The following is a 25,895-nucleotide window of genomic DNA, read 5'->3' as shown; positions in this document are numbered from 1 at the left end:
TGACTCTTCTTCTGTCAGAGTAGTCATTTGATTCTGAAATTAAATGAGACATATTCATCTAAAAAACGAACACTGTGAAATACAGTATGTCTATTTTCTTTGGCATTGGGCAGCACAAATTCTGCCTGGCAACAAGATCTCGTTCAAACACCGGACACAGCCAGGAACAAGAATCTGAGTGATGTTGTTTATATCTGCTAGGTAGATAAGATGTTATTTTACTTGTGAAATGTTATAATGATGGAGACTCTTATGGTTTAGTCTTAAGTACATTTCTGTCTTCAAGATATCCTGTTCCAAAATTGACCTACTTGTGTCAGCTTTCTAACATGACCTAATGCTTTATCATTAGACCAGAACAGGACTTGATGCTGAATCAGCAATGATTTATTCTTTCTCCCGTCAGCCTCATCTTAGCGGTTTAAAAAAAAAAAAAAAAAAAAAAAAAAAAGAAGAAGTGCTATTTTTAAGCAAAATTCACACTAAGACAAGAACAGGAGTTGATTTAAAAATAAGCTTTTGCACTTTTAGATGTGTGCGAGGAACTGACAGTACTTGTGAGTAAACCTAACGCTGCATGTCATTGCGTTCACAGCTTATTTCTCAAGCGTACTATTCATTATTCAAGAAGTCACATTGGGAAAATAAAGCAGTTAGAAAATTTATTGAGCACGTGGTAGTCAGACGTCACAAGCTGTACAAAGGATTACAGATAGGTTTGAAGGGAAAAAAACAAACATGTTACACGGAACAGAACCTTGTTATGAAAGAAAATAATGCATCAATTCAATACTCTCTATCAAGTATTAGGACATCACAATAAAGGCAAATATACAGTAAATCTCCCTCACTTGACATTGACACTCAGATAAACTTACAATAAGTGAAGTTGCTGGTGTATTGCAAAGCATTCCCTTACAAAGAAAAGGTGGTTATTATTCATTATTTCTAACTCGAAATAAATACTTTTCACAATTTGATGAACCAATAAGGCACGTATTTGACACAAATTCTCTAGGAATATACTAGTTTGGACTAGATTTGTTGTTATTTTATAGTATTTTTATCAGGCCTTACCTATAATATACTACGAAGTACTGAATATGACTAAAACGAAGGATCACTTGTAGTATACAGCATTTTATTCTAACCGTAAGTCTATTAACTTTACATAGTTGTGTTATATATATTAGCGGCATGGTGGATGACAGGTTAGCACATCTCCCTCACAGTTCTGAGGACCGGGGTTCAAATCCCGGCCCCGCCTGTGTGGGGTTTGCATGTTCTCTCCGTGCCTGCATGGGTATTCTCAGGGTACTCCGGTTTCCTCCCACATCCCAAAAACATGCGTGGTAGATTGATAGACTCTAAATTGCCCTTGAATGGTTGTTTGTTTATATGTACCCTACGAGTGGCTGGCGACCAGTTCAGGGTGTACCCCGCCTCTTGCCCGAAGATTGCTGGGATAGGCTCCAGCACGCCCGTGACCCTGGTGAGGATAAGCTGTACAGAAAATGGATAGATGGGCAGTTGTGGTATACCTATGTTTATACTTAATTACAAACTAAAAGCTACGCAAATTTAGCCCGAAGAATTAGTGAAAGAGTGTTCTCAGGAGAATTTTGTTGGTAATCATACTAAACTGTAATTTTAAATCAGAAAGTATATTTGTGCGATATCATATCATTTTTCAAACATTAATGAAAAAATTGTTTGTTTTCTCCTCGTTACATTACATTTTTGGAATTTATCCTACTAAATTGCAAGTGTTCTCAGATAAAAATCACATTTTCTCATTAATTTTAAGGAGATTGTGCATATATTTTTTCTTACATTAATTAAAAATGTATCAATTTTCTTTTTGTACTAAATCCTTCAAAATCCTCCAGAATTTTAAGAGACAATTCTATGGCATATTTGTTTTTCTAACAGTTTAAAAACATCATTACAGTACAATACTAAAATTCTAGTGTTTTCTGATAAGACTTTATTTTTAAGTGTACTACGGTCATAAAATATAAAGTAGAACCTTATCATTCAAAACTCAGACACAAAAAATTTGTCAGCATATTGCTCAAGATTCTGGCAAGTCCTCAATGTACATCCCCAAAGCTTAGGTTAGCTGGCATCATATCAAATATCAAATCAACTGTGTTTTCTTTATTTTACATCTTTTTTTAACATTTACTTCAAAATGATCAACCAGCCTCAAAAAGGGAAGATTGTAAAGATGAAGAGAGAGTGAAGTCCAGAGTGAAGTCAACTGCTAACCGCTGAGTGGCTGGCTGCTACAGTATATGGGCAGTCTTTTTACACTTGGTTGCGGGGAAGAGAGCATTTAGATTTCCATTATTTCCAATAGGAAACAGTCCTGCGTTCAATCAGGTTTCACTGTGAAATGCACTTGAACCTTGCTTCTTTTTTTTTTTGTTTTTTGGAAGGGATTAACTGAAGCTAAGCCAGTAATTGAAAGTGTGTATTGCAATTAACATGAGAGCCGAGCATTTCTTTTAAGTGCTTAAATGCTGCTGGGTTTAGAATCAGTGGGTTTCCCTTTCAGACAGGTACACATCTCTAGATTGTTCCTTAGGTCATCTATCCGCATGTCCTTTAACTGAACCAGGCGCTCCAACTTGCTCACCTTCATCTGCAGGATCTATGTATGCGCGCACGCACACACACACACACACACACACACACACACACACACACAAGGGAATACAACAGGCAGTGTATTGACAGAAAGTGAGCGATGCATGATGAAAAAGAGAGGAAGTGTTGCACATTTGTGTCCTTGTGTCGCCTCTTGCCTCACATGCAGATGTTGTCACACATTGAGAGTTATATCCGCTGAGGTGAAACTGACTCACTGACCACTGCTGACACAGCCTGCGCCATATAAGGCATAAGCACAAATGTGCGCGCACACACACACACACACACACACACACACCTGCAAAATGTCTATATGACTTAGTTTTCCCTGCAGAGAATGAAAATGGGAAGACAAGAGAAGCGATGTGTTTCCCAGATTTCTGTGTGTGTGTGTGTGTGTGTGTGCGCGCGTGCACCTCCACTGTCTCCTGCAAAGCCATGGCCGCGTGTTCTTTTTCCTTTAGAAGTTGGCGTACAGCTGGGTCCAAGTTGGAGTAAAACTGAGCTGTGTGTTGTAGTTTGCTGCAACAGGAAAGAACAAAAAAATCGTTATTTACAGTGGATATAATTTCTAAAAAGTCTACGCACTCTGTTCAAATGATAGGTTTTTAATGTTTTTTTGTTTTTTTTTACCAGAATGAATCATGTTAGACATGTTGCTATTTGTAATGTCAACTATAATGTGAACAAGTCAATTGAAAAATAAACAGAAACCTTTTAGGGGGAAAATGTTCAATAGAGGCGGCACGGTGGACAATTGGTTAGCACATCGGAGGTAGTTCTGAGGACCCGGCCGGGTTCAAATCCGGCCTCGCCTGTGTGCAGTTTGCATGTTTTCTCCATGCCTGCGTTGGTTTTCTTCAGGCACACCGGTTTCCTCCCGCTTCCCCAAAACATGCATGGTAGGTTAATGGAAGACTCTAAATTGTGCGTAGGTGTGAATGTTGAGTGTTAATGTTCGGTTATCTTTTTGTGCCCTGCGATTGGCTGGCGACCAATTCAGTGTGTACCACTGCCTCTCGCCCAGTTAGCTGAGATTAGGCTCCAGCACACCCGCGACCCTCGTGAGAACAAGCAGTATGGAAAATGGATGGATAAATGTTCAATAGTACATACTCCATCAGTCAGGAGAATGGTACAAAGAATTTCCAAGCCGTTCAATATGCATTTTGGAACACATTAAAGACAGTCATTATCAAGTGAAGAAAATATGGCACAGCAGTGATGTAACCAAGATCTGGAGGTCCTTCCAAAATGGATGAAAAGTCAAGCAGAAAACTAGAGGCTGTGAAGAGGCTGACAGCAACATCAAAAAATCTACTGAAATGTCTGGCAAGTACTGGCTGTGTCAAACATGTGATAACAATCTCCCGTATTCTTGATGTCTCTCAGTTAGATGGAAGCCTTTCCTTATAAAAAAATTACTTTCCAAAATAGAGTATAGAGTTACCTTCACTTTACGAGTGCACCAAAACAAACAGCACTCCCATCATCAGTATCATGCTGCTTTTGTTTTACCTGAAGGGTGCGTATATTTATGCAACCAGGTTGTTCCACTTTCCCCCCTCTAAAAGATTGTAGTTTATTTGTGTTTGTTTAGTGATGGCGACGCTCCATGTGAAGCTTTATTTTGCTTTTACCTTGTCTCCATTTTTAACTTGTCATCCCTTTTCACCTCCTCACGAACCATCTGAGACAGATATCTGGCCTCGCTCTGACTAAGCTCTGAAGCAAAGAGAAGAAAAAGCGTGACACTCCCTCCACAATCATGTCGACTCCTCTTCAGAGGTGAACAGTTTGCTGTTGTTGGACACCCTAAGAAGTCCAGTAAATCTTCTGAGCACAAACAATCGGAGGGGAACGAAGCATGAGGATGATGAAGAGAAGCAGAACAAGGGAGGGAAGGCCTTGAAGTTCTGCTATGCTGATCTTTACTCACTGATAAGGCCATCTGCTGATATGAGGATGTGTGCTCTGTGTGTCTGTGAGATAGCGTGCAGGCTGGATGGGTGGAGAGGAAAGAGGAGCTGGTCTGAGGTCAGCTCACAAGGTTATTTGGAGGGACTGATGAGGTATGAGATTCAGAAGAGAAACATGTCTGCGACTGACACTCGAAAGGTTGCGACATTTGCTTATCAGGTGTGTGTGTGTGTGTGTGTGTGCGTGCGTGTATGTGTGTGGTCACTATGAGCTCGATGGCAAGACATGCATGAACATGGCGGGAAGCAAAGAGGATCAGGGGAAAATGCTCTCGAATCAGCATGTAACTATCCTCTAAACACATCAGTTTTTGTCTTTAGATGAGGACCTCTTCACCGGCTACATTTGGTAGCTGTACAGAAAAAAAAAAATCCATTAAATCATAATAATAATCGAGATACAAGTGACCCAACTTTTTCAAGATTCGGGCAAATTCCGCCGAGTGTTTTGCTTTGACTTGGGAGTGCAAACTTAAGATATGAGCGCTGTATGACGGCAATCACCTCAATTCAACTTACTTCACAATAAGCGGCAGTTTGGCAAATAATGAACATTTATTTATTTATTTATTCATTTTATGTGTCGCTTATCGTCACTAGTGTCGCAGGCGTGCTCGAGCCTATCCCAGCTATCTTTGGGCGAAGAACTGGTCACCAGCCAATGGCAGGGCACATGTAAACAAACAACCACTCGCACTCAGATTCACACCTACTGGCAATTTAGAGTCTTCAATTAACCTACCATGCCTGTTTTTGGGATGTGGGAGGAAACCTGAGTACGCGGAGAAAACCCATGCAAGCACACGGAAAATATGCAAACTCCGCACAGGCGAGGCCGGATTTGAACACGGATCCTCAGAACTGTGAGGCAGACGTGCAAGCCAGTCACCCACCGTGCTGCCCAAATAGTGAACATTTCATCCCAAAATAAAAATAATAATAAAGCGTTCAAGGTGTTCAATGCCAATCCCAGGTGAAGTTTACTGTCAAACTAAACAAAGGGCTATTTTTTCTTATTAAAAAACAAAAACATAAAAATTTGGGGGTTTGGGGCTGGAATAGATTAATGACCTTTCCATTCATTTCAATGAGGAAAGATTTGAAATACCAGTGTTTTAATTTATTAGCGTGGTCATGGGATTAATTAAACTCGTATCTCAAGGCAACACTGTACTGTATATTAATTGAAATAACAAAACTATTTGGAAATGTATGATTGTAATATTCCGGCTTCCTCCCACATTCCCAAAACATGCATGCTAGGTCTAAATTGTCCATCAGTGTGAATGTTGATCAATACAGTATGTGCTCGAGTGGCTGGCAACCAGTCTAGGGTGTAACCCGCCTCTCGCCCAAAGTCAGCTGGGATAGGTTGCAGCTCGCCCGAGACCCTAATGAGGATAAGCGGTATATAGAAAATGGATGGATGGGTGGATCATAGATTAGACGAATTCTATTGGAGTGAAAGAACCAAGGATGTGTTTACCTGTGAGAGTTTTCTCTGGGTTCCTGGTGTCATAGTATTCCAAATCCTGCATTGAAAACAGACATTTAGCACATCACACCCATTTAGGCCAACATATCATGACATACTGATATGTTGCGTGTCTTGTGATCCAGCCTCTGGTCTATCTTCTCCCTGAGGCCGCTCAGCACACTCTCGATCACTCCCGCGGATCGCAGTACAATCTTCTTCACTGAGTTCTCAGGCACGTGGAAGTTCAGCTTAGAAAACACCTTCCTGTGTATGCAAAATACACACACAAACACATCTGGTTCCAATTAGGAAGAGAGCAGCAGATGGAAGGCGTTCTGAACCGATGTTGCATGTTGTGATCATAAACACCACAGGGATCCTCAGGGCTGGCCGTGCGCCATTTCAATGGTCCGGGACTGTGTTTGGACCGGTTCTCACGGCCCGATGAAAAGAGTTTAGCTCAGTTCAGCCAATGAATATGCTGAATATGTTGAGGTGTCCACTTGGGAGTGGTGGGTAGGGAGGCACCAGACATACTGAAGTCATACGGTGCCCAGTTTCCAACTGTTCCAACTATATTTATGAGCTATACTGGAAAAAATATAGATATTTACTCTGTGTGAATTTGTTCCTCAGTCATGGCCAAACAGACACAGGATATGAACCCGAAAGTCAAGTGGGTTTGGGATATACACTCCCTGGCCACTCACTCATTAGTTACCCTTGCACAATCTCACTCAGGAGTGGGGAACCTACGTCCTGAGGGCTGCTTACAGCCTTGCGAGAGCATTTGCCTGGAAAAACGTTTTTATTTGATGGATGGATGAATGGATGGATTATAGATGATGTGTTGCAGCTTGCCTGTTGAGGAGGTTCCAGTTGCTGAGCTTCTGCTGTGTGGAGCTGGCAGGAGTGTAGTTGTGTAGGTCAATAATCTTTGGGAAGAAATGTTTGACGACCTCAGCCACCATCACTGCAGAAAGACAGGCAATACATACTGTACATTAAGTTTTGTACAGGGAGTCCTCAGTTCAGGACGGTTCCAACATACGACATTATGAGGTTACAAATGGCGTGCAATGAACTAATTTGCGCAAAAGTATAAGAATATGCAGCACAAAAAAGCACACAGTTCTTGCTGTAGTTAATGGTTTTCATTGGATTGTTTTAGATTCATGGCCTGGTGGTGTTTTTCATACACATTCATTTACTGTAATTATGACTTTGCAACTGCGTTATGGTAGGTTAGTGATAGAGTAGGGCACATTACAGCGTATGCACAAATTCAGGTTATGTCACAGGCGCAAGAATAGAAGTGACCCCCTGTGTGGGATTAATATTTTATTATTATTATTATTATTATATTTAAAAAAATATTGCCCAAAAATTTTTTTATTTCATTTTTATTTTACATTGGAAATTTCAAATCATATCATCATTCAATTATAATAGCCATCCCTCCATTTTCTATAGCGCTTGTCCTCTTTAGGGCCGCAAGTGAGGCGGTGCTTATCCCAGCTGACTTTGGGTGAGAAGTGGAGTACACCCTGGACTGGTCGCCAGCCAAATGCAGCGCACATATGGACAAACAACCATTTGCGCTAACATTCACATCTTGAGACAACTTTGAGTTTTCAATTAACTTGGCATGCATTTTTTTGGGAATGTGGGAAGAAGCCAGAGTACCCAGAGAAAACTCTCGGCTCAACTCAACTTTATTTATAGAGCACTTTTAAAATTAAAATAAAAAACACACAGCTGAAACAAAGAGCTTTACATAATAAAGATTGAAAATAAAACATAAAACACAATTGCTAATAACAAATAAATGAATAAATAAAATCTTATTTTATACACTTCTCTAAAGACAAAACTCCTGCAGCGCCTGTCAGTCCATTCTTACCATTATTTCTACATGATTTTACATTTTTCATTTTTGTGTCTTAAAATCCTTGAAGATGTAGTCAATTTTAAGCATAGAATACAATCAATAATTAAATAAACACACACAATAAGCTCCGAATACACACGGACTGACCACATCATTATGTACACTTGAACAATGAGTCAATACAAGATATGTACAACTAATTCAAGTACTGTGTGCTTTTTACCCCCTCACATCAATAAACCAAGTTATATTATTACTTCTCCGACATTGCAAATCAAGAAATGGGCATTATTATCTCTGTAAAAGCAGCATGCTCGATACAGCTCTCGATACAATCTGATTTGACGTCGCAGGTGTTGGAGACTCCTAGCTATAGCCTTAGCCTAGCTTAAAGTACCTCCGTCGCTGAAGTCATTTGCGATGTGTCTTTTCGGTCTGGAAAGACGAATTTTATCTATCCACGCGTACAAATCCTGCAGCTCGTCCTCGTCTAACTCTCGCTCCATTCGCTGTTTGCGTTTCTGTACACTTTATGAAGTAACTTTGGACCGTTTCAAGCGCCCGACGAATTCGCTGGGTTGTTTTAAGGAGTTGCTAGGCAACGCAGCGTAAAAGGCTCTGTTGCGGAAAGAGCGGAAACGGCCCCAATCGGGGCACTTTAAAATGGCAATGTTACGTGAGCATACGTACGTATACGTTTTGTACTAGGGCACATGTCTCTTCATGCATGGTTCAACTAGATTTATTTTTCAATACACCACATTCAGATAGATATGCCTCTCACTGTGACTTGACTGTGAATACTTTCATTTTACAGCGTGTTCCACTTTCTAAAGCAGCCGAGCTACTACTTTGTCAGTCCAAACATGTATAAATACTGTAGTTTTGATCACTCAAATAACAATGGTGTCAAATGAAGAAAGAGCATGTAACTCGATTTGGTGATGAATTAAAAAAAAAAAAACAACAACAACCAAAGTCATGTTTTCTATGGAAACACTTATATATACACTAAAGTTAAAAAATTGGGGATCACGTAGCATTTCCCCTCCCCAAGAAAAGCATGGTTCTTATTGACCTAGATGATGATGATGATTATTATTATTATTATTAATTTAATGTTTTCTTTGCTGAGCTGACCAAAGCTGTTCACCAGAGTTTTTCAATTCACCAGAGTTTTTCAATGAAGATAAAATTAAATTAATCAGAAACAGTCTAAGCCAAGATTCCCAATTAGGTTTATCCAAATGATCCAATTTCACTTAATTTGTCCCAAAATTATTTAAATGATTTATTAATTACAAATATATCTTGGCGGCAGAGTGGACGACTGGTTAGCACATAAGCCTCACATTTCTGAGGACCAGGGTTCAAATCCAGCCTCACCTGTGTGGAGTTTGCATGTTCTCCCCATGCCTTCGTGGGTTTTCTCTGGGTACTCCGGTATCCTCCAACATTCCAAAAACATGCATGGTAGGTTGATTGAAGACTGTAAATTGCCCGTAGGTGTTAATGTGAGTGTAAATGGTTGTCTATATGTGCCCTGCGATTGGCCGACGACCAATTCAGGGTGTATCCTGCCTCTCGTTCAGAGTTAGCTGAGATAGCCGCCATCACGCCTGTGACCCAAGTGAGGATAAGCAGTACAGAAAATGGATGGATGGATGGATGGCCAAATATATCTTTGTTCATCGACAGTATCTCTACCAACAACGTAAAGTGACAGGCAGAACAATTAAATGCTCTTCCATTAGATGGTAGAAGGTACAGTATACCTGTGTATGCATCTGTTGCCATTCATTCAACAAAAGAAGTCATGTTTTCCCGCAAGTATATCAACTTTGTACTCAATTAAACAAGCCCAGATTTCACACCGGGTAAGTCAATTTCAGACCAAATTGTGACGAGATCATCATTATTTCAGTCAATACTTTTTGTGACATTTTTGTTTAGTGCTGTGCCGTTAGCTTTTTATTATGTAAAACGGGTACCTTGGCACACAGGTTGGGAAACACTGGTCGAGATATTGTAAACGGGGTAAAAAAAAAAACTATGTTTTTATTTAAAAAATAACATTTCCAAGTGACCCACAAACTTTTAAACTGTATTGATTGTGGATATATTTTTTGGTTCTTAATGTAAAAAGAAATCATACAATTTAAGATGCAAATAAATGTTGCAGCTAATAGATAACTGATCATATTTTAGAAAAGGTTAAAAAGCAAATGCAATTGCATTGCTTCAAAGCAATTAACAACAAATTACATTGCGCTGGTTTCATCGACTAGCCTACTTACAGCCACCAAGTCGTATCCGGGAGTTGGTATGATATGCTTTTTATGTATGAATATCCTCGAATAATTGCGCAAGGGAAAAATCATGTTGCCTGTAATTTTATTGGGACACAAGCATGCACACATGATGGTCTTTATAAATATAAAGGAAACTCAGTTTGAAATTTGAGTCCTCGTTTTAAGGAGTCATTATTATTACTTTCGTAAGGGACAATGTGGGGATGACTACTGCATAGAATACACATTAAAAAAAATCCATTGAAAAGTTAAAATCAACATGTTGGTATGAGAGAAAGACAATCGTTAAGCGCAAAATCATACATTCATACAGTCTCACAAAAGGATTCAAGGCAAATTCATATTCAATCTTTAAAGTGCCCACATTGGTGCCACATTGGAAAATCCCTAAACTTCTCTTAGTACCAAAACAATGTGAAGAGTTACAGCATCAGCAGTGCAATCATAAAGTGTTCACATATCTCAGGGTTGAGGAGGAGAGACGTTTCCCTTCAAACACATCATCATCATTATGGTGGTGCAGCCATTAGAGCTGTCAATCAAAGTTTTAAAAGGAAGCAAGGCAGACGGCGGCAATCCTCATGGCATAGAAAAAAAGCTCTGACGCTTATTTTTGTTGTTGATCCTTCAGCTGGATCTCGTCCCCGCATGAATCCACACCAACATCTCCTGAGAGCTTTTTTTTTTAAGTCCTTGTAGGTGAGATAAGAGCATCAGTGTCTGAGGATTTCAGAAGCGGAATGATTCCCCTCGGTCATCTAGGTCTGCCGACTGGAGTTAGGGCAACTCTCCCTGCAAGCTACACACATAAATGCCGTCAGCAACCACAAAGCATAAGCTTCTTTCAATACAATTTCTAACGTGTAGACATTGATGCACTTAACATTTTTGTTGCTAGATTGAGCAGCTTTTCAGACTACCTGAGCAACTTCCCCCCAAAAGCACCTAGCAACCAATTCAGCTACTTTTAAAATTTGTTTCGAAATATTTAGCAACATTTGAAAAGTAACTGAAATGCTAAAACGCATACATATTCCCTCCAAACGTACATTGTTGAATGTACTTGTTACTTTTAAATAGTTCATCAACCACAGTAGGATCCCAACAAATTTGAATGGCTTATCCTCACTAGAGGGCGGCACGGTGGCCAACTGGTTAGCGCGTCAGCCTCACAGTTCTGAGGAGCAGGGTTCAATCCCCGGTCCCGCCTGTGTGGAGTTTGCATGTTCTCCCCGTGCCTGCGTGGGTTTTCTCCGGGCACTCCGGTTTCCTCCCACATCCCAAAAACACGCATTAATTGGGGACTCTAAATTGCCCGTAGGTGTGAATGTGAGTGCGAATGTTGTTTGTTTGTATGTGCCCTGCGATTGGCTGGCAACCAGTTCAGGGTGTACCCGGCCTCCTGCCCGATGATAGCTGGGATAGGCTCCAGCACGCCCGCGACCCTAGTGAGGAGAAGCGGCTCAGAAAATGGATGGATATCCTCACTAGGGTCGTGAGTGAGCTGGAGTCTATTCCAGCTGACTGTGCAAAGTGCGGTACACCCTGAAGTGGTCCCCAACCAATTGCAGGGCACATATACTGTAGACAAACAACTATTCACACTCACATTCACACCTAAGGAAAATTTGTAATTAACCTAAGAAGCATGTCTTTGGAGGAAGCCGGAGTGCCTGGAGAAAACCCACATGAGAAGAACATCCAAATGTCACACAGGAAGGCCAGAGCCCGGTTTCGAACCCCTGACCTCAGAACTGTGAGGTGGATGTGCAAGAAGTCAAGTACATATAAGATAAATATGAACAAAACAAATCTTTATATTATGTTAACAAATAATAAAGTGATGATAAACAAACTAAAGTAATGAATTTTAAATCATTATTTTCTGAGATGTTCAAGTCAATTTGAGTAATGCCACTGTTTAATGTACTCCATCTTCTACGACCTACGTAATTATACAATGATATCATCACGCAATGGTAATATCATTGAGCAACCTTTAGAAACAAATAGACCCGCCTTTAGCAAAATCCACTGAAAATTAGTTGGCCTATCTGTCTTATGCATATTTTACTTGTCAAGGGCCGCTAACACAGAGCTGCTGCTTGTTCATTAAACTGCTACGCTAGAATGATGGCCAAAAATACACAATAACAAATGGAAATTCCTCAGGATAACAATGAGAGTCTGGCAAGAAGAAGAGTGGAGAATGTAGGGAAGGACCGCTGCGGTGTCAGTACGTACCAGCTGAGTGTGAGGCAGCTGCGGCCGGACGACGGCAGGCTTTGGCTTCACTGGAGGCGTGACAGGTTTTGGTTTTGTGACCTGTGAAAACGCAGACTATTGCATCCGAACAACAACAAAAGTCAAAGACTTCATGTGCAATTAAATGCTGACTTACTGGTTTTAATGTAAGTGGTGGTAAAGGTCTGGACGGAGGTAGTGGCTTAGCCTGGAAGTAATCACAAATCAATATGTGACGAATCACATTATACAGACCAAAGTTTTGGGATACGCCTCTTAATGATTAGCCTATCAAGGGTTGGGCTACTAGACCCTGTAGTTCCCCCTGACTAATAGTGCAGGAACAGTGTAGGGAAGGCCCTTTTCTGTTCCAGCAGTGTACAAAGCCAAGTGATTTTTGCAGATTCATAAAAAATGAAAAATGAAGAAATCACCGCCTAGACTTTACATCTAAAAGCAAAGAGTTATTAGCAGGGGCATAGCACACGCATGGGGACACTTTTCCTTGTGAACGGTTTCGACACACTTTTGCCGCTGTATGGACACGTGTGTTCTCAATGAACGACCATAAACACCTATACTCTAAAAAGCATGTCCGTTTTTTGGGGTCAATTTTCACTTCCAATGCTGCTTATGGACTGTATGATTAAAGCGATTAACCATTTTGCTAACAGTTTATTTCATTACATTTTATATATTACCTCAGAGTAGACTGGCTTAATTGGTACTGCCGGTGGTTGCAAGACTGGCCTTAAACCCTAAAAAAATAAAATAAAAAATAACTTAAGTACAAACAAAAACATTGAGGATGTTAACAATGGCACTTGTGGGGGTTCTGTACTAACAACTGGATCTTGTTACCTGTTGGGTCTTTGATGGCTGAGGTACAGTTTGCTCCTTTCTGGGGAGCTGCAGGAGACAAAGAAGTGGAAAGAAAAGCAAGATGAGTGTTTCCTTAGACAGATTGCAAAGGGTTGACTTTGTAAGGACTTGGCTCAGTGACTGGAAAGTCGAAGATTCCAGACACTATGGGTCATTGGGGGCAAAACTATGGAGACAATTATAAAGGCTTGTGTCTGGGATCCCAAAAAGAAGCACATTTTGTGTAGTATACACAAGCTATATGACTGCATTTACATTCCTGCCAGTAGTGGCTGCCACTGGAATCAATGGGAAGCTACAGTTGGGTTTGAGCAGGGATAAAAGTTCATGAACTAGTTCATATTTTATGCAAACGTGAACTGAACTTAGTTCATTTTTGCCTGATGGATGTAACTGAGAATCCCCTCATTCTGGCGTCAAAGAGCGTTTTTTGAGCGAAACTTCATTTTCATTCAAGAGTGGCAGGTAGGTATTAGGTATTTCCAGGACAAAAGCCGTCTGAACAGAATATTTCTATGAGCCTTCATACAGTATGTCGGCGGATAAACACTGTATTTGGCAGCCGATTCAGTGCGGCCACGGCCGCCATTCGTTGCAGGCATGTCGCAGCGAGAGAACACGGGGTGCGTTCAGGGACACTGTGTAAAGGGGAATTAATGTGTTCTTTGGCGTTTTTGGAATACAGCACGTAATTGTAAAAACATTGCTAGGAAAATTATTATTTTATTGTTATTTATTTATTATTATTTCAGAATGCTTTAGTTAAAACTGTACGATCACACTGTTATGATATGAGATTTATTTTGTTATGTAACATAAGAATAGATAAACTATTTTGTTAATATAGTCAGCCAGAGCTGCGAGGAATACAAAGTTATCGATATCCTTTCACCATCCTTCCTGTCATACTGTGTTGCATGTTTTTTGTTTGCACTTTAAGGGCAAAAGTCCTGTTTTTTGTTTTAATTCCTCATTAAAAAAAACAAAAACATTCAAGCATCGTAATGTTTTTGAGATTGTCGGGTGAAAACTGCAGCTGGCTATGAGTGTGGACTGAATGGGTGGCAACGATGGAAAAATGAAATGCCAGTATTTTAAGGGGAATATCACGTCAGCAACATATTGAGAAAAAAGTACTTTGAACTAGTTCATTTTTGGAATGGTGAACTTAGTTCCAAATTTTGAATTATGAATTACGAACTGAACCTAGTTCCTTTTTGGAACAGTGAACGGAACTTTGAACTAGTTTGTGTAGAATATGAACTTTCCCAACAGCGTTAACATGTAACATCCTCTTGGTCATTCTTGCCTGTGGCTTTTAAAACATTTGGAACAGGTAGAAGCAGCATGATCGAACCTCAGGAGCTGTTCTGCAGGGCTTGAACGCTGCACTCGATTTTCCGACCATGGAAAAGGACAGCGGTTTACACACTTGAGTGGCTGAAGATTCCACAAATGTTGGCTGGCTAATGGTTGTGGAGCGAAGATGAGTGCTGGTACATGCAACGCCTGATCGAAATAAAGGATTTGTCTGCCCTGGGGTAGATTGGAGGCATCTGTAACATAAATACACACAGCAACTATGATAAAAAGACACAAGGGCTCATTGATCCATTGGGGCTGAGAGAATTGAATATCAAACCTCTTTGCAGGTTGCATTTTCTGGCTGCAGCACATGAAACCGCCAATGAGGAGGACGAAGAAGATGAGTAAGCCAACAGCCAGCGAGACAATAAGTCCCAGTCCTCCTCCTGAAAACACACACATCACATTTTCAATATCTGTTCATTGCTTGAGGGGAGTGACAGTAAATGTCAGTAAGTAACATCATTACTGTCTACGAAGAGGAATTTCGTCAAATGACTCATATCGGCGGTGCCTCTATTTGATCACAAGAACACAGTTGTCTGACTCCATGTGGAATACATACCAAGTAATAAGTGTTGGAGAAAACAAGTCAGTCACATGTAAAGTATTTGCTCATCAAGCTCACTTACAGGCGTGTACTGTACTGTACATACACTGACCATGTGTGCCATTCACTTGATGTTTGTGTCATTGTTCAAGTTCATGCATGATCATTACGATTAAAGCCATTAGCAGTATGGCCACTACAGTATTTGAGAAAATATGGCATTTGATGTTCGGAACTTCAAACTTCAGACCACCATTTGCCTCACACACTACAACACAACAGCTTTATTCCAGTCCCTAATAAATATTTTTCCTTAAAATAAACTGCACTTAGAATGGACTTTCACTGGACATAGGCTACGTAAAATGTGCTCTTTAATTAGCCCTGCTACACTAGGAGAATGGATGGTTACTGTAGTCCTACATTACTAATGCAGATTTAAACACATTTGTGAATCAAATTTGAGAGAAATAAGGTTTTTGTTTGCTTGAGTACTTCTCTTTCGGAGACAAGAACCAAAACATTGCATTTGTATTTGAGACTTTTGGGTACAGTAAAAATAAATGTGGTCTGGTGGACTAAAGAGTACGCTTCCTGTAGTGTATCTTACAACTGCCTGCAACCACACAAAAAGTATTATATACATGCACTCAATACCTTCGGATACTTCTGACTCCAGCACATCACAGAAAGGTGGAGCCCAGCCAGGATCGCAGTGACACTTGCTCTGATGGTTACAAACCTGTTGGAGATAACTCCAATCAGTTTGGGATGTTTCAAAACTTGAGTGTATGTGGGGCAGATTTCTTACCCCATGATTGCTGCATTTGGCCGAGCAGTCATGGGTTCCATATGCTCTTATGTTTCTGATGTCATGACACTTTTGGTTGTAGCATACCTGAAAGACAGATCAATACATATTTTAGCTGCCTGTAGTTTAGGGAAGCTGCAATCTAAAGCAACACTTAGTTTTACCATATTGTTGCCACACTTGGTACCAGTGGGTACCATGCCCAGGTCTGCAGGGTAGTTGTCTTCAGGGTTCATGGTCGCCTCGTTGCATTGCTCACTTCCAACTTTGTAAAAGGACTTCCTGGATGTCACCGGGAACTCCCATCCTCCCGAGCAGAAAAGTGTCCCGCATGATTGCTCTCTGCAGCCAAACAACACGAAGCAATGATTCACAAAATCAATAATGCAACACTGATATACTCAAATGTGACTGTGTCAAAACGTACTGGCCAAAGCATCTATGCATAAACAGGGTCTTTCTGCAGCCTCCATGCTGGAAGAAACAAGCATCTGCGGCAACTTCAGCATCTATAAACAAGGCACAAGTTGACTGACCAGTCCTGATGTTAGAGAATCAAAGGTAATACAGTAGTTTTTGTTTTTTTTTACAAAAGAACCAGTGCAAGGAAGACAGAATGGGAGGGATAAGGCTGAACCTATGGGATATTGACAAAAAACCGTTTAGTGTTCTACCTGGTCCCCACAGTCTCTTGCAGTGTTGCTGCCGCGATGGACACTGTCCGTTGTAGCAGTATCCTTTCCCACGGTTGCACGTCAGGCCGTTCTGGGCGTAGGTGTCGAGAGGACAGGAGGCGGACAGTCCAGTGCAGTGCTCTGCCAAGTCACAGTTTCCCGTCTTTGGCCGACAGACGCTGCCTGACGCTTTCAGCTGCAAATGGCGATGGACCACAAATGCAATTAATCACACACAACCGGTGAGCCTGCGCATTGTCACAACTACATAGTAGCACATTGAGTATCATGTGAAGAGTGTATATTACGTACTTGACAGTTGTGGCAGCATTCACCCTGAGCACACTGGGCTCCTGCGCTAAGTTTGCAGTTAGTGGCGTTGCAACAGGGATTTTTACATTCCTTGGAAGCGAGCATAATATTATTATCAAGCTTTCGTTGTTGAGCTTTGGTCATGTAAATGTTTGAGCGAGTGCAGTATACCTCTACGGTTCCACAGTCACACTCCTCTCCAGGCTCCAGGAAGGCATTGCCACACACTGGCCCACCGTAAATGCGAGCATTAGAGGGGGTATCCAACAGACAAGCCGGGTTAATCTCGTCCAGGAACCTGTTGAGCTGCTGCTGGCTGCAGCTGCTGAACATCTCTGGATACATGACACTGGGGGAACATTCCAGATGCCCTGACGTTTGCTTTGTATTTGAGAATACAGTAGTCAATTCAGTCGGCGCTTAAATTAGCTTACCCAACACTCTCTGCCATAATGCAGCCTTTTTTCGAAGTCAAAGAGCCACAGATACAGTTTTCAGTATCATGAGACAAGCCCAAGTTGTGACCCATCTCGTGGGCAATAGTGGAGGACACTCCTATTGCGTTATTGTTATGATCCTGATTGCACAGTAGAGGTGTGTTAAGAAAAGTGAAACAGAAATACAGCGGAACCAATAAAATGCAACACCCACCCGCATTCAGGAAAATACAGAGTTCAAACTGCTGTAAAGTGTATTTACGGATTGAATATTCCTGTTTTCCTTCTTCTTGCCTTTTTGTGCTATTTTAGTACACTTAGTCCAAATGAAGGAGAAGCCTCTACAAGGTGTGTTAAGAGAAGAAGAGGAATCTCCTCCACAAGTTACGTAAAGTAAGCGGACCAGTGTCAACATACGTTTTATCACTTGCTATTCATGTTAACATGGTAGTGTTTTTAAAAAAAAATAATATTATTATTATTTTTTAACAGTGATTAACTATCTTTTACTATTGTGTAACAGTGAAATATATTGAAAAGCGGTGTTGTTTAGTTTTGCTATTTAGTAGGGATGGGATTAGGCATAATCAATTCATTTCTAAATTGGCTGAAATTGATTGTTCTCAATGACCATATTTTCACGACCATAAGGCGCACTTAAAAGTCTTACATTTTCACCAAAATGGACAGTGCGCCTTATAATGCGGCGCGCCTTATGTGTGCCTCCAACATCTATAAATGTTGTTGTGTGATGAGCGCTCTGCTTGACTTTTTTTAATTTTCATTTTTTAAAATTTTTTTTTTTTTTTAGTATTTCCTGCCGACACACTGCTTACACAGAGGGAAAGCGGACGTGGCTGAGGACTGGGGAAGGGTGCGTGAAGTAGGACGCTAAAGCCACGCCCCCAGTAGGTATATAGCGCCGGGGTGTTTTTATTTATTTATTTATTTTTTATAGCCGCTTGACTGACTTGGAGCATTTCCGGGGTGTGCATTGTGCAAAACAACATCGGTTTGGCTAAGGACCCCCGAAAATGTCACCTATGAAGAGACACGCTTACGAAGCACAGCTTAAACTGCAAGCTACCAGTTACGCAGAGGAACATGGGAATCGAGCAGCCGCGAGAGAATTCAAGAGCATCCATGGTTCACAAGTGGAGGAAGCCAGGAAAACGAGCTTCGCCAAGTCAAAAAGACGAAGCTGAGTTTCCGCGGGAAAAAAAAGAAAAACAAAACACGGAAACAAGGCGAGGTGGCCCGAGTTGGAATACCAACTCGGGCAATGGATTAATGAGCAAAGAACAGCCGGGAGAAGCGTCTCTACAGTCACCATTCGACTGAGTGCAATAACTCGGGGCTTGCCATCATTCCGGGAGGCCTGACGAACCGCTGGACATCCGTGTAAACAGGGCGTTCAAAGTGAAGCTGCGAGCGGCGTGGGAGTCATGGATGACAGATGGCGAACACAGCTTTACTAAGACAGGGAGGCAATGACGGGCAAGTTACGCCACCATATGTGAATGGATTGTGGATGCTTTGGCTAAGGTATCTGCTTTGACTGTTGTCAAACTGCTTTCGCGAAAGCAGGCATCATTGCTGAACAGCCCCCCGGCAACGAGACGAACTGACAATGATGAGAGGGAACCCGGCGTGTTTGTTGGAGAACTTGCCCAGCTGTTCATTTCGGACACAGAACATGAGGACTTTGATGGATTTGTGGATGAGGATTGATAGAAAAATAACGTGAGTACATTGTTAAATACTTAAATTAAGTACAACCGAACTCAGTTTTGCTCCCGCTGCCTTTTTAAAAACATTGTTTTAGCGTGCATACATGCTACCGTATGTCTTAAGCTAGCGTATGTTTGACCATGCCTGCGTCCAATCATACGGTGCGTCTTATGTATGTGATAAATACAGAATTAGACCCCGTAACTGAGACTGCGCCTTTTAATACGGTGCACCTTATGGTCGTGAAAATACGGTAATCATGTCCTGAAGCATTTTACACAAATTGGGAGTATACTACTTGGCTGCACCCAGCAAACGAGCTGTTAATTAATTTTTAACAAGCAGTTTGCTGTCTAATGTAGACCAACATGACGTCAGCTATGGGAAAGCCATACCTCCATTACGGCACAACTTCTCTGGAAAATGTTATTCTGATCAATAAATTGTATGTCAATTCTACTGTATATAGGGTGATCCTAGGCACGGTACACGACTGGTTTGAGCGTCTGCCTCACAGTTCTGAGGACCGGGGTTCAATCCCCGGCCCCGCCTGTGTGGAATTCGCATTTTCACCCCGTGCCTGCGTGGGTTTTCTCCGGGCACTCTGGTTTCTTCCGACATCCCAAAAACATGCATGGTCGGTTGATTGACAACTCTAAATTGCCCGTAGGTGTAAATGTGAGTGCAAATGGTTGTTTGTTTATATGTGCCCTGGAATTGGCTGGCAACCAGATCAGGGTGTACCCCGCATCCTGCCCGAAGATAGCTGGGATAGGCTCCAGCACTCCCGCGACCCTTGTGAGGATAAGCGGCTCAGAAAATGGATGGGATGGATAGGGTGATCCTATCCTAGCTGACTTTGGTAAACCCTGGATTGCTTGCCAGCCCATTGCAGGGCACATACAGTCAGACAACCATTTACATTCACATTCACACTTATGAACGTTTAGTCTTCACTGAACCTAACATGCATGCTTTTGGAATGTGAGTGGAAGTTGGAGTACCCATAGAAAATGCAGACAAGCAGAAGGAGAACATGCAATCTCCACACAGGTAGGGCGGAGCCCACATTCCGAACTGGGGGAAGATGTGCTATCCCTTAATCGATTGTAGTCCTGATCATTAATTTGTCCAATTAAAAGATTTAGGAAGTTTTGTCCGATGCCTATTCCTACTATTAACTGTGAACAGTTTATAAGGGTCTTATGATGATTGTGAATAACTGCATAAAACCAAAGAAACACCCACCTCATTGACCGCTCCCGAGCTCGAGGTGCACATTGCGTTTGTGTTGGCGAGACCAACTGTGGTTCCTTTGAAATCCAAGCCTCTAAACAATAAAAAGGGAGCATTTTTCACTTACTAGTCGGAGCAGATGAAAGCCTCATCATGTGAGCCAAAAAATACGTCTTGAGTCTTACGTGATGAATTGTGCGTTGTCATGCTTCGTTCTCGGCAGGAGGTTCCGCTGGCGCCACTCAAGAAAGCGGCGCAGCGTTTGCTCGGGATAGGAGCTGACCTCTATTTGATCTTTGTACGACCAGATATCAAGACCTACCAACATCACACGGACACCCACTGGACGATACAGCTGGAACACAACAGAATGCACTTTTCGCAAAATCAAAGGAAATACGATGGATGACTTACAGTATGTGGGGAATAGTTCAAAAGCGAGTCAGACATGATGCTACAAACCACAGAAGCAAGGATATACTTGGGCTGTAATACTGTCACACACCACCAATGTTGGGTCTACTGTCTGATGATTCACAGACGTTGGCCCAATTCACAGAGAATATGCAAACAGCGAAATGTGATATGTGTGAAACTCCTCTGCTTAGGTGTTAAGATTCACAGTTGAAGTGAGAGAACTTCTTCTTTTAATCACTTGTACGGAACAGACCTTATCAGCACACTTTTTCCCCGAATTTCTGCTATCCAGACGCAAAGGAAATGTCATGCAAGCACAGGAAATGTTTCCAGACCACATAAAATAAAGCCTCTACAGTAATGTGAATTTTAGTGTTAACCAGTTTCACAGTACTGACTCTATCTGGCTGTGTGAGAGACACGTACCTTGTCAACGTGGTTTGCTATTTCAAGCACTCTGGCCTCCACTGTCCTTTTATTACCAAACTTCTTGTACTGGAAGGAAAACATTTACATCAGTACGAATTCCTGATATTGGGATGTGAATAGTTGATTAAAATACAATGTACTATTGATATGAGAAAGAGCAATCAAACCTCTGTATTGTCAACCACAACAGCGAGCTCCACTGTTCGTTGTTTTCTTCCTCTGTCTTTAGTCTGGCCTCTGCTTCTCTGTGGAAGTTTGAAATTGTATTTGAAAAAAACATTAGGATATACAGCAGTTACTGTAGGATGTCTGCAATTGAAGTCTTGTAGCAAATCAGTTTCACTAAACCATACATTTAAAGTTTGCTGGTGTGCTAGGATCAATTCCCGCTCTGACAACTTCAATGCATGATGGCCCTATGGACATTTTCGAATGAGAACCAATTCAGAACATGTACCCTATACAGTATTTCTATCTTTCTGAAGGTAATAATTCTCACTTTTGTTTGGCACTGTCACTAAATTACAGCATTAACAATACATTTATTGTTGTTGTTTCTAGTGATGGGGACAATTGTGTGGAACGGATTCATCATGTCTTGAGGTAAAATTAAGTGTGCTGCTTGGCTACAACCAGCAAAGTTGCTGTTGATGAAGTCTCAACGGGTTTGCTGTTTCTAAAGAGGGCCAACATGATGTCAGTTATGGGAAGTTGAGCTCCATTCACACTGTGGCACAACTCCTCTGGGAAGCATGATTCTGGTTAAGAACTTTGAGGAGGCTGTACATCATCTGTAAGGACTCGGGCTGTGGAACTAAAGTCCCACTGCATACACAATATTAGAATGGCAACTGGTTGCTGGAGAGATGTGAGTCTGCTTCCTGGATACTGTCGAGGTGCCCTTGAGCAAGCCAACCCTCCCCCAGCTCAAATGGTGCGGCACCGGCTTCATGCCCCCTTTTACTCTGACATCTCTATTTGTCAGTCTGCGCATGTGTGTGATTGGGTCTTATATATGTGGTGTGCAACACAAAATATATATGTATAGTGTAAGTATAAATATTAATGATTAATAACAACATCTGCATGCAAACAGGGGTTGAGAAGAAGCAATATTCTTCCATCCCATTAAAAACCTTTTTTTTTAAAAACGGCTAATTTAATTCATTTTTTCCTATAGTACATCAAAGTACATTTAGTCAAATGCCCACCCATCAGTAGATTTATGGAAATGTTTAAGTCAGCCCTTTTCTTCCTATTCATTACAGTAATTGGAAAAAGTATTTTACTTATTTTTTAATCCCCTTTAAACAGATAATTTTTTAAGTTTAAAATGGGTACTACTACTACTAATAATAATAATCATAATAGTCTTTGTTCAGGGTCAAATGATTTGACCAGTGGGGTATACATATACTCTGTGTATGCCTCCATGCTGTGCGTGTCTTTACCAGACTGCTGAGCTGGAACAGTCCAGACGGACGAGCACCATGATCATAGTACATGGTTGTGTTTCCATGGGAACAGGAGCTCCTCTTCCTCCTCAGGTGTTTGTAGTTGTAGACTCCATGAAGACCCTCGTCACTGTGAACTCGAGCCCCACTGTCAGCCTGCAGTGAGGTCAGGGGTTCTATCAAGTACGTCTGATCCTGGAGGTGCACAAATCCCCTGTAGGGAAAAAACAGGAACTTCAGAGAAGCTGCAGAGACGAGCATCGCCCTAATGTAAAAATGAGTTCTCTTAGTTCGTCCTGTTATCTAATTATAACATAAGATATGTAATATTTAGAAAAAACAGGTTAAGGTTAAGACTGAGACATCTGGCTCTCAGACAGTCATACACAAGCTAATCTAATGCTGAAAATGGTTGCAGTGGAGTCTGTATTTAACATGTTGTAGATGAGTCACGGTGGGCAGTCACAAGCCATAATTAGTTTCAGTGAATTTGGTATGCCATACTAAGGCAACAATAATTGTTGGTAATCACTTTAACAGGATAGGGACTGGGGGGGAAAAAAGACTCACTTTAATCCTGAGCACAACTCCACACTGGCGGAGGAGTCGTCCACTCCCACGACATGCCCGTGGTAGTAGCAGTGATTCTGAACATTGGGAAAGGACAGATTTGAACACAAAGGCCCGAATGACAGCATTAACTGCACTTTATGAGTCATGGTCAGAGGGAAATGATAAATCAAGAACATACATTAGCATTAGTAATCAACTTCCTGTATGAGTTGTCTGCATTCGAGGAAGGAACTGTGTCAGAAATCAGTGACCAGTGCCCAGCTCACACGTCAAATCATGGACCACTTGGGTAGATATGAAGCAAATGTGAGAAAAGTACAAAGCGTATGGGTATGAGGCCACAGGATATCCTGTACTTGATAAATACATGCCACAATCTCCTGTGATGAAAACACTAGATTAGAAATCATATGGACAAAAAGTATTTGGACACACTGTCAATTTCATTAATTAATCCATCCAGTGTTAGATTAGACCAGTCATTCTCAACTAGTGGGTCCTTCTATCTGTTCACTTTCTATAGCGTTCGTCCTCATTCGGGTCGCAGATGAGCTTGAGCCTATCCTATCCGACTTTTCAATCCCAGAGCACGTATGGACAAACAACAAATCGAGTCACATTCACACCTATGGACAATTTAGAGTCTTCAGTTACGGTATATAAAATGCATGTTTTTGGAATGCTGGATGAAGCCGGCTTACATGGAGAAAACCCACACAAGCACAGGCAGAACGTGGAAACGCCACACAAGAAGGAAGTCGATGTTAAGATTCAAAAACCCCAAACCTCAGAGGCAGACCTGTTAACCGCTAGGCCATTGTTCTTTCAGAATATTGCCAGTAAAAGAAACATCTAATTTTGTAGTAATTTGACTTTCATCAATTATTTTTTTCCACATACAAAAATTTTCTCTGTAATGAACATTGCACATCTAATTAAGTAAGAGCATGTGTTTCTGAACCCTATTTAAAAAAAAGAAAAAGAAAGAAAAGAATAAATATTTGCTCTGTCTGACTTCTGTAAAAGTGGGTCACCACTTATTGGCCATGGGAAAACGCGGGTCGTGTTATCTTTGTTCATTTTCTTCCATTTACACTTCTTGTAGGAAGGATGTCACACATTTGCTGGTCCCTGAGTGTTATTATTATTTTTTTTGTCATCCCAAAGATGTAGGAAACCTGTGAAATCTGTGGGCCATATACAGTACAGCCCACGCTACCATTTGATCCAGCCGCCAAAAGCCCAAAACAATTTAACCCACAAAAACCAACAATATATATCATAATAAACCTTTATTTGATCGTTACATGATATTTTTTCATGAATTTATTATGCCCCTCAGACGACTAAAAAACTAAGGTGTCCCCTGAAAGGAAAAAGGTTCCCCACCCCTGTTCTACACTAATACATTTCCTTCCTTTTGGGTGTACTGCAGTTTAAAAACAAAGTCAAAACTCTAACTACTCAGCCCACATGAAATCACACATACCTCAAGAGCAGGTGTTGTTGTTAGTAGAGTGCCTTCTTTGGAATAATGTGTCACAGTGAAGGTTTTTCCGACAAGTTCCCTGAAATGATCAGTTTGGGCAAAAGATTAGCAAACGTGTACAGAAATGTGCATGAACAAATATAAACCTAACTTACTTATTTCTCTCCAGGTGCAATGTGCAATTTTTTCCAGCAATGGTCACAGAGTACTGCAGTACATCAGGGTACTGCTACACAACATACACACAATATTGCATGTACATGAGTGGTTGTTTCAGAGGTTAAAAACGACGTTGTGGAGTAGTGTGGGTCACTTACCTGATGGGTGGCAGCATAAGTAATGTGAGATGAATTCTTCAGCTTCTGAGGTGTCACTATTTGATACTTCATCACATGAGGTAGAGTCCACACGCTCCCTGCAAATATGAATATCCCGATGAGCCAACAAAGTAAGAATGGAATAAATAAATAGAGAAGCAGAGAAAGAAAGAAAAAGGAGAGAGAAAGAAATACCCCACGCGGAGAAGAAAATCCATATGAAATATCCAAAGTGGGTCATGTTGCTTGGAAGGACTCAGTCATTGTGAGCTGGACCGGTCTGAGAAAATGTTGAAGATTAGCATCTCTCCGCCCCTCTGTGTTGTAATTTCCTCAAACTGACGCTCTGACTTGTACACATCACAAGAGAACAAAAAAAAACAAAAAAAAACTTTTCAACTCTACTCGTTAGAAATCCGTATAGTATTTGGTGTGTAGATCAAAATTTGGACGAAATCCTTGTTTTCAGCAAATTTCACAAATTGACTAAAACCAAAGCGTTGGAAATACAAACACAAAGTATTTAAAATGAGTGGTCAGCTGAAGACAAAAAAAGATTAGATAGCACACGGATACGGCTGCATTCTGACATTAACGGGGCGTAATAGCGTCAAATAAAAATTGACGCCAAAGTTGTTAAACACTAAATTTGTCGCCATC

The 25,895-nt window shown here is 41.1% G+C and overlaps 2 protein-coding genes across 2 annotated transcripts; both read right to left on the bottom strand.

Moving 5' to 3' along the window:
* Window positions 1-681: 681 nt before the first annotated feature.
* Window positions 682-8,584, bottom strand: spef1 (sperm flagellar 1). Its single transcript, XM_061690241.1, has 7 exons — window positions 8,400-8,584; window positions 6,973-7,084; window positions 6,228-6,375; window positions 6,121-6,166; window positions 4,296-4,380; window positions 3,072-3,177; window positions 682-2,656 (listed from the first exon to the last, which is right to left on the bottom strand). Exons 1-7 carry the CDS (start codon window positions 8,506-8,508, stop codon window positions 2,519-2,521), a joined length of 744 nt encoding a protein of 247 aa, XP_061546225.1. The 5' UTR covers window positions 8,509-8,584; the 3' UTR covers window positions 682-2,518.
* Window positions 8,585-10,379: 1,795 nt separating this feature from the next.
* adam8a (ADAM metallopeptidase domain 8a) lies at window positions 10,380-25,537 on the bottom strand. The gene is made up of 25 exons (XM_061690550.1): window positions 25,431-25,537; window positions 25,236-25,333; window positions 25,074-25,147; window positions 24,919-24,997; window positions 23,427-23,503; window positions 22,854-23,070; window positions 21,570-21,647; window positions 21,400-21,468; window positions 20,742-20,911; window positions 20,569-20,650; window positions 17,587-17,729; window positions 17,324-17,501; window positions 17,153-17,242; window positions 16,841-17,036; window positions 16,594-16,675; window positions 16,331-16,508; window positions 16,167-16,253; window positions 16,013-16,097; window positions 15,083-15,191; window positions 14,798-14,996; window positions 13,420-13,467; window positions 13,260-13,316; window positions 12,716-12,766; window positions 12,559-12,639; window positions 10,380-11,113 (listed from the first exon to the last, which is right to left on the bottom strand). The coding sequence occupies exons 1-25, from the start codon at window positions 25,474-25,476 to the stop codon at window positions 11,069-11,071; spliced, it is 2,619 nt and encodes an 872-aa protein (XP_061546534.1). The 5' UTR covers window positions 25,477-25,537; the 3' UTR covers window positions 10,380-11,068.
* Between the last annotated feature and the right edge of the window lie 358 nt (window positions 25,538-25,895).

This window comes from Phycodurus eques, chromosome 11 (assembly GCF_024500275.1).
Source record: "Phycodurus eques isolate BA_2022a chromosome 11, UOR_Pequ_1.1, whole genome shotgun sequence".
Taxonomy (NCBI): Eukaryota; Metazoa; Chordata; class Actinopteri; order Syngnathiformes; family Syngnathidae; genus Phycodurus; species Phycodurus eques.
The sequence above is the reverse complement of the archived record's forward strand: the minus strand, read 5'-3'. Positions and strand labels throughout refer to the sequence as shown.

Excerpts from the sequence above, each read along its gene's own strand:
- spef1 (XM_061690241.1), bottom strand. The coding sequence starts at position 8,508 with ATGGAGCGAGAGTTAGACGAGGACGAGCTGCAGGATTTGTACGCGTGG. Across the intron at positions 6,167-6,227 it reads ACAAGACACGCAACATATCA|GATTTGGAATACTATGACAC; the intron begins GTATGTCATGAT and ends TTTTCAATGCAG. Across the intron at positions 3,178-4,295 it reads AAGTTAAAAATGGAGACAAG|CAAACTACAACACACAGCTC; the intron begins GTAAAAGCAAAA and ends TTCCTGTTGCAG.
- adam8a (XM_061690550.1), bottom strand. The coding sequence starts at position 25,476 with ATGACCCACTTTGGATATTTCATATGGATTTTCTTCTCCGCGTGGG. Across the intron at positions 20,912-21,399 it reads TAGCAAACCACGTTGACAAG|CTGTATCGTCCAGTGGGTGT; the intron begins GTACGTGTCTCT and ends GTTGTGTTCCAG. Across the intron at positions 20,651-20,741 it reads GACAACGCACAATTCATCAC|AGGCTTGGATTTCAAAGGAA; the intron begins GTAAGACTCAAG and ends TTTATTGTTTAG.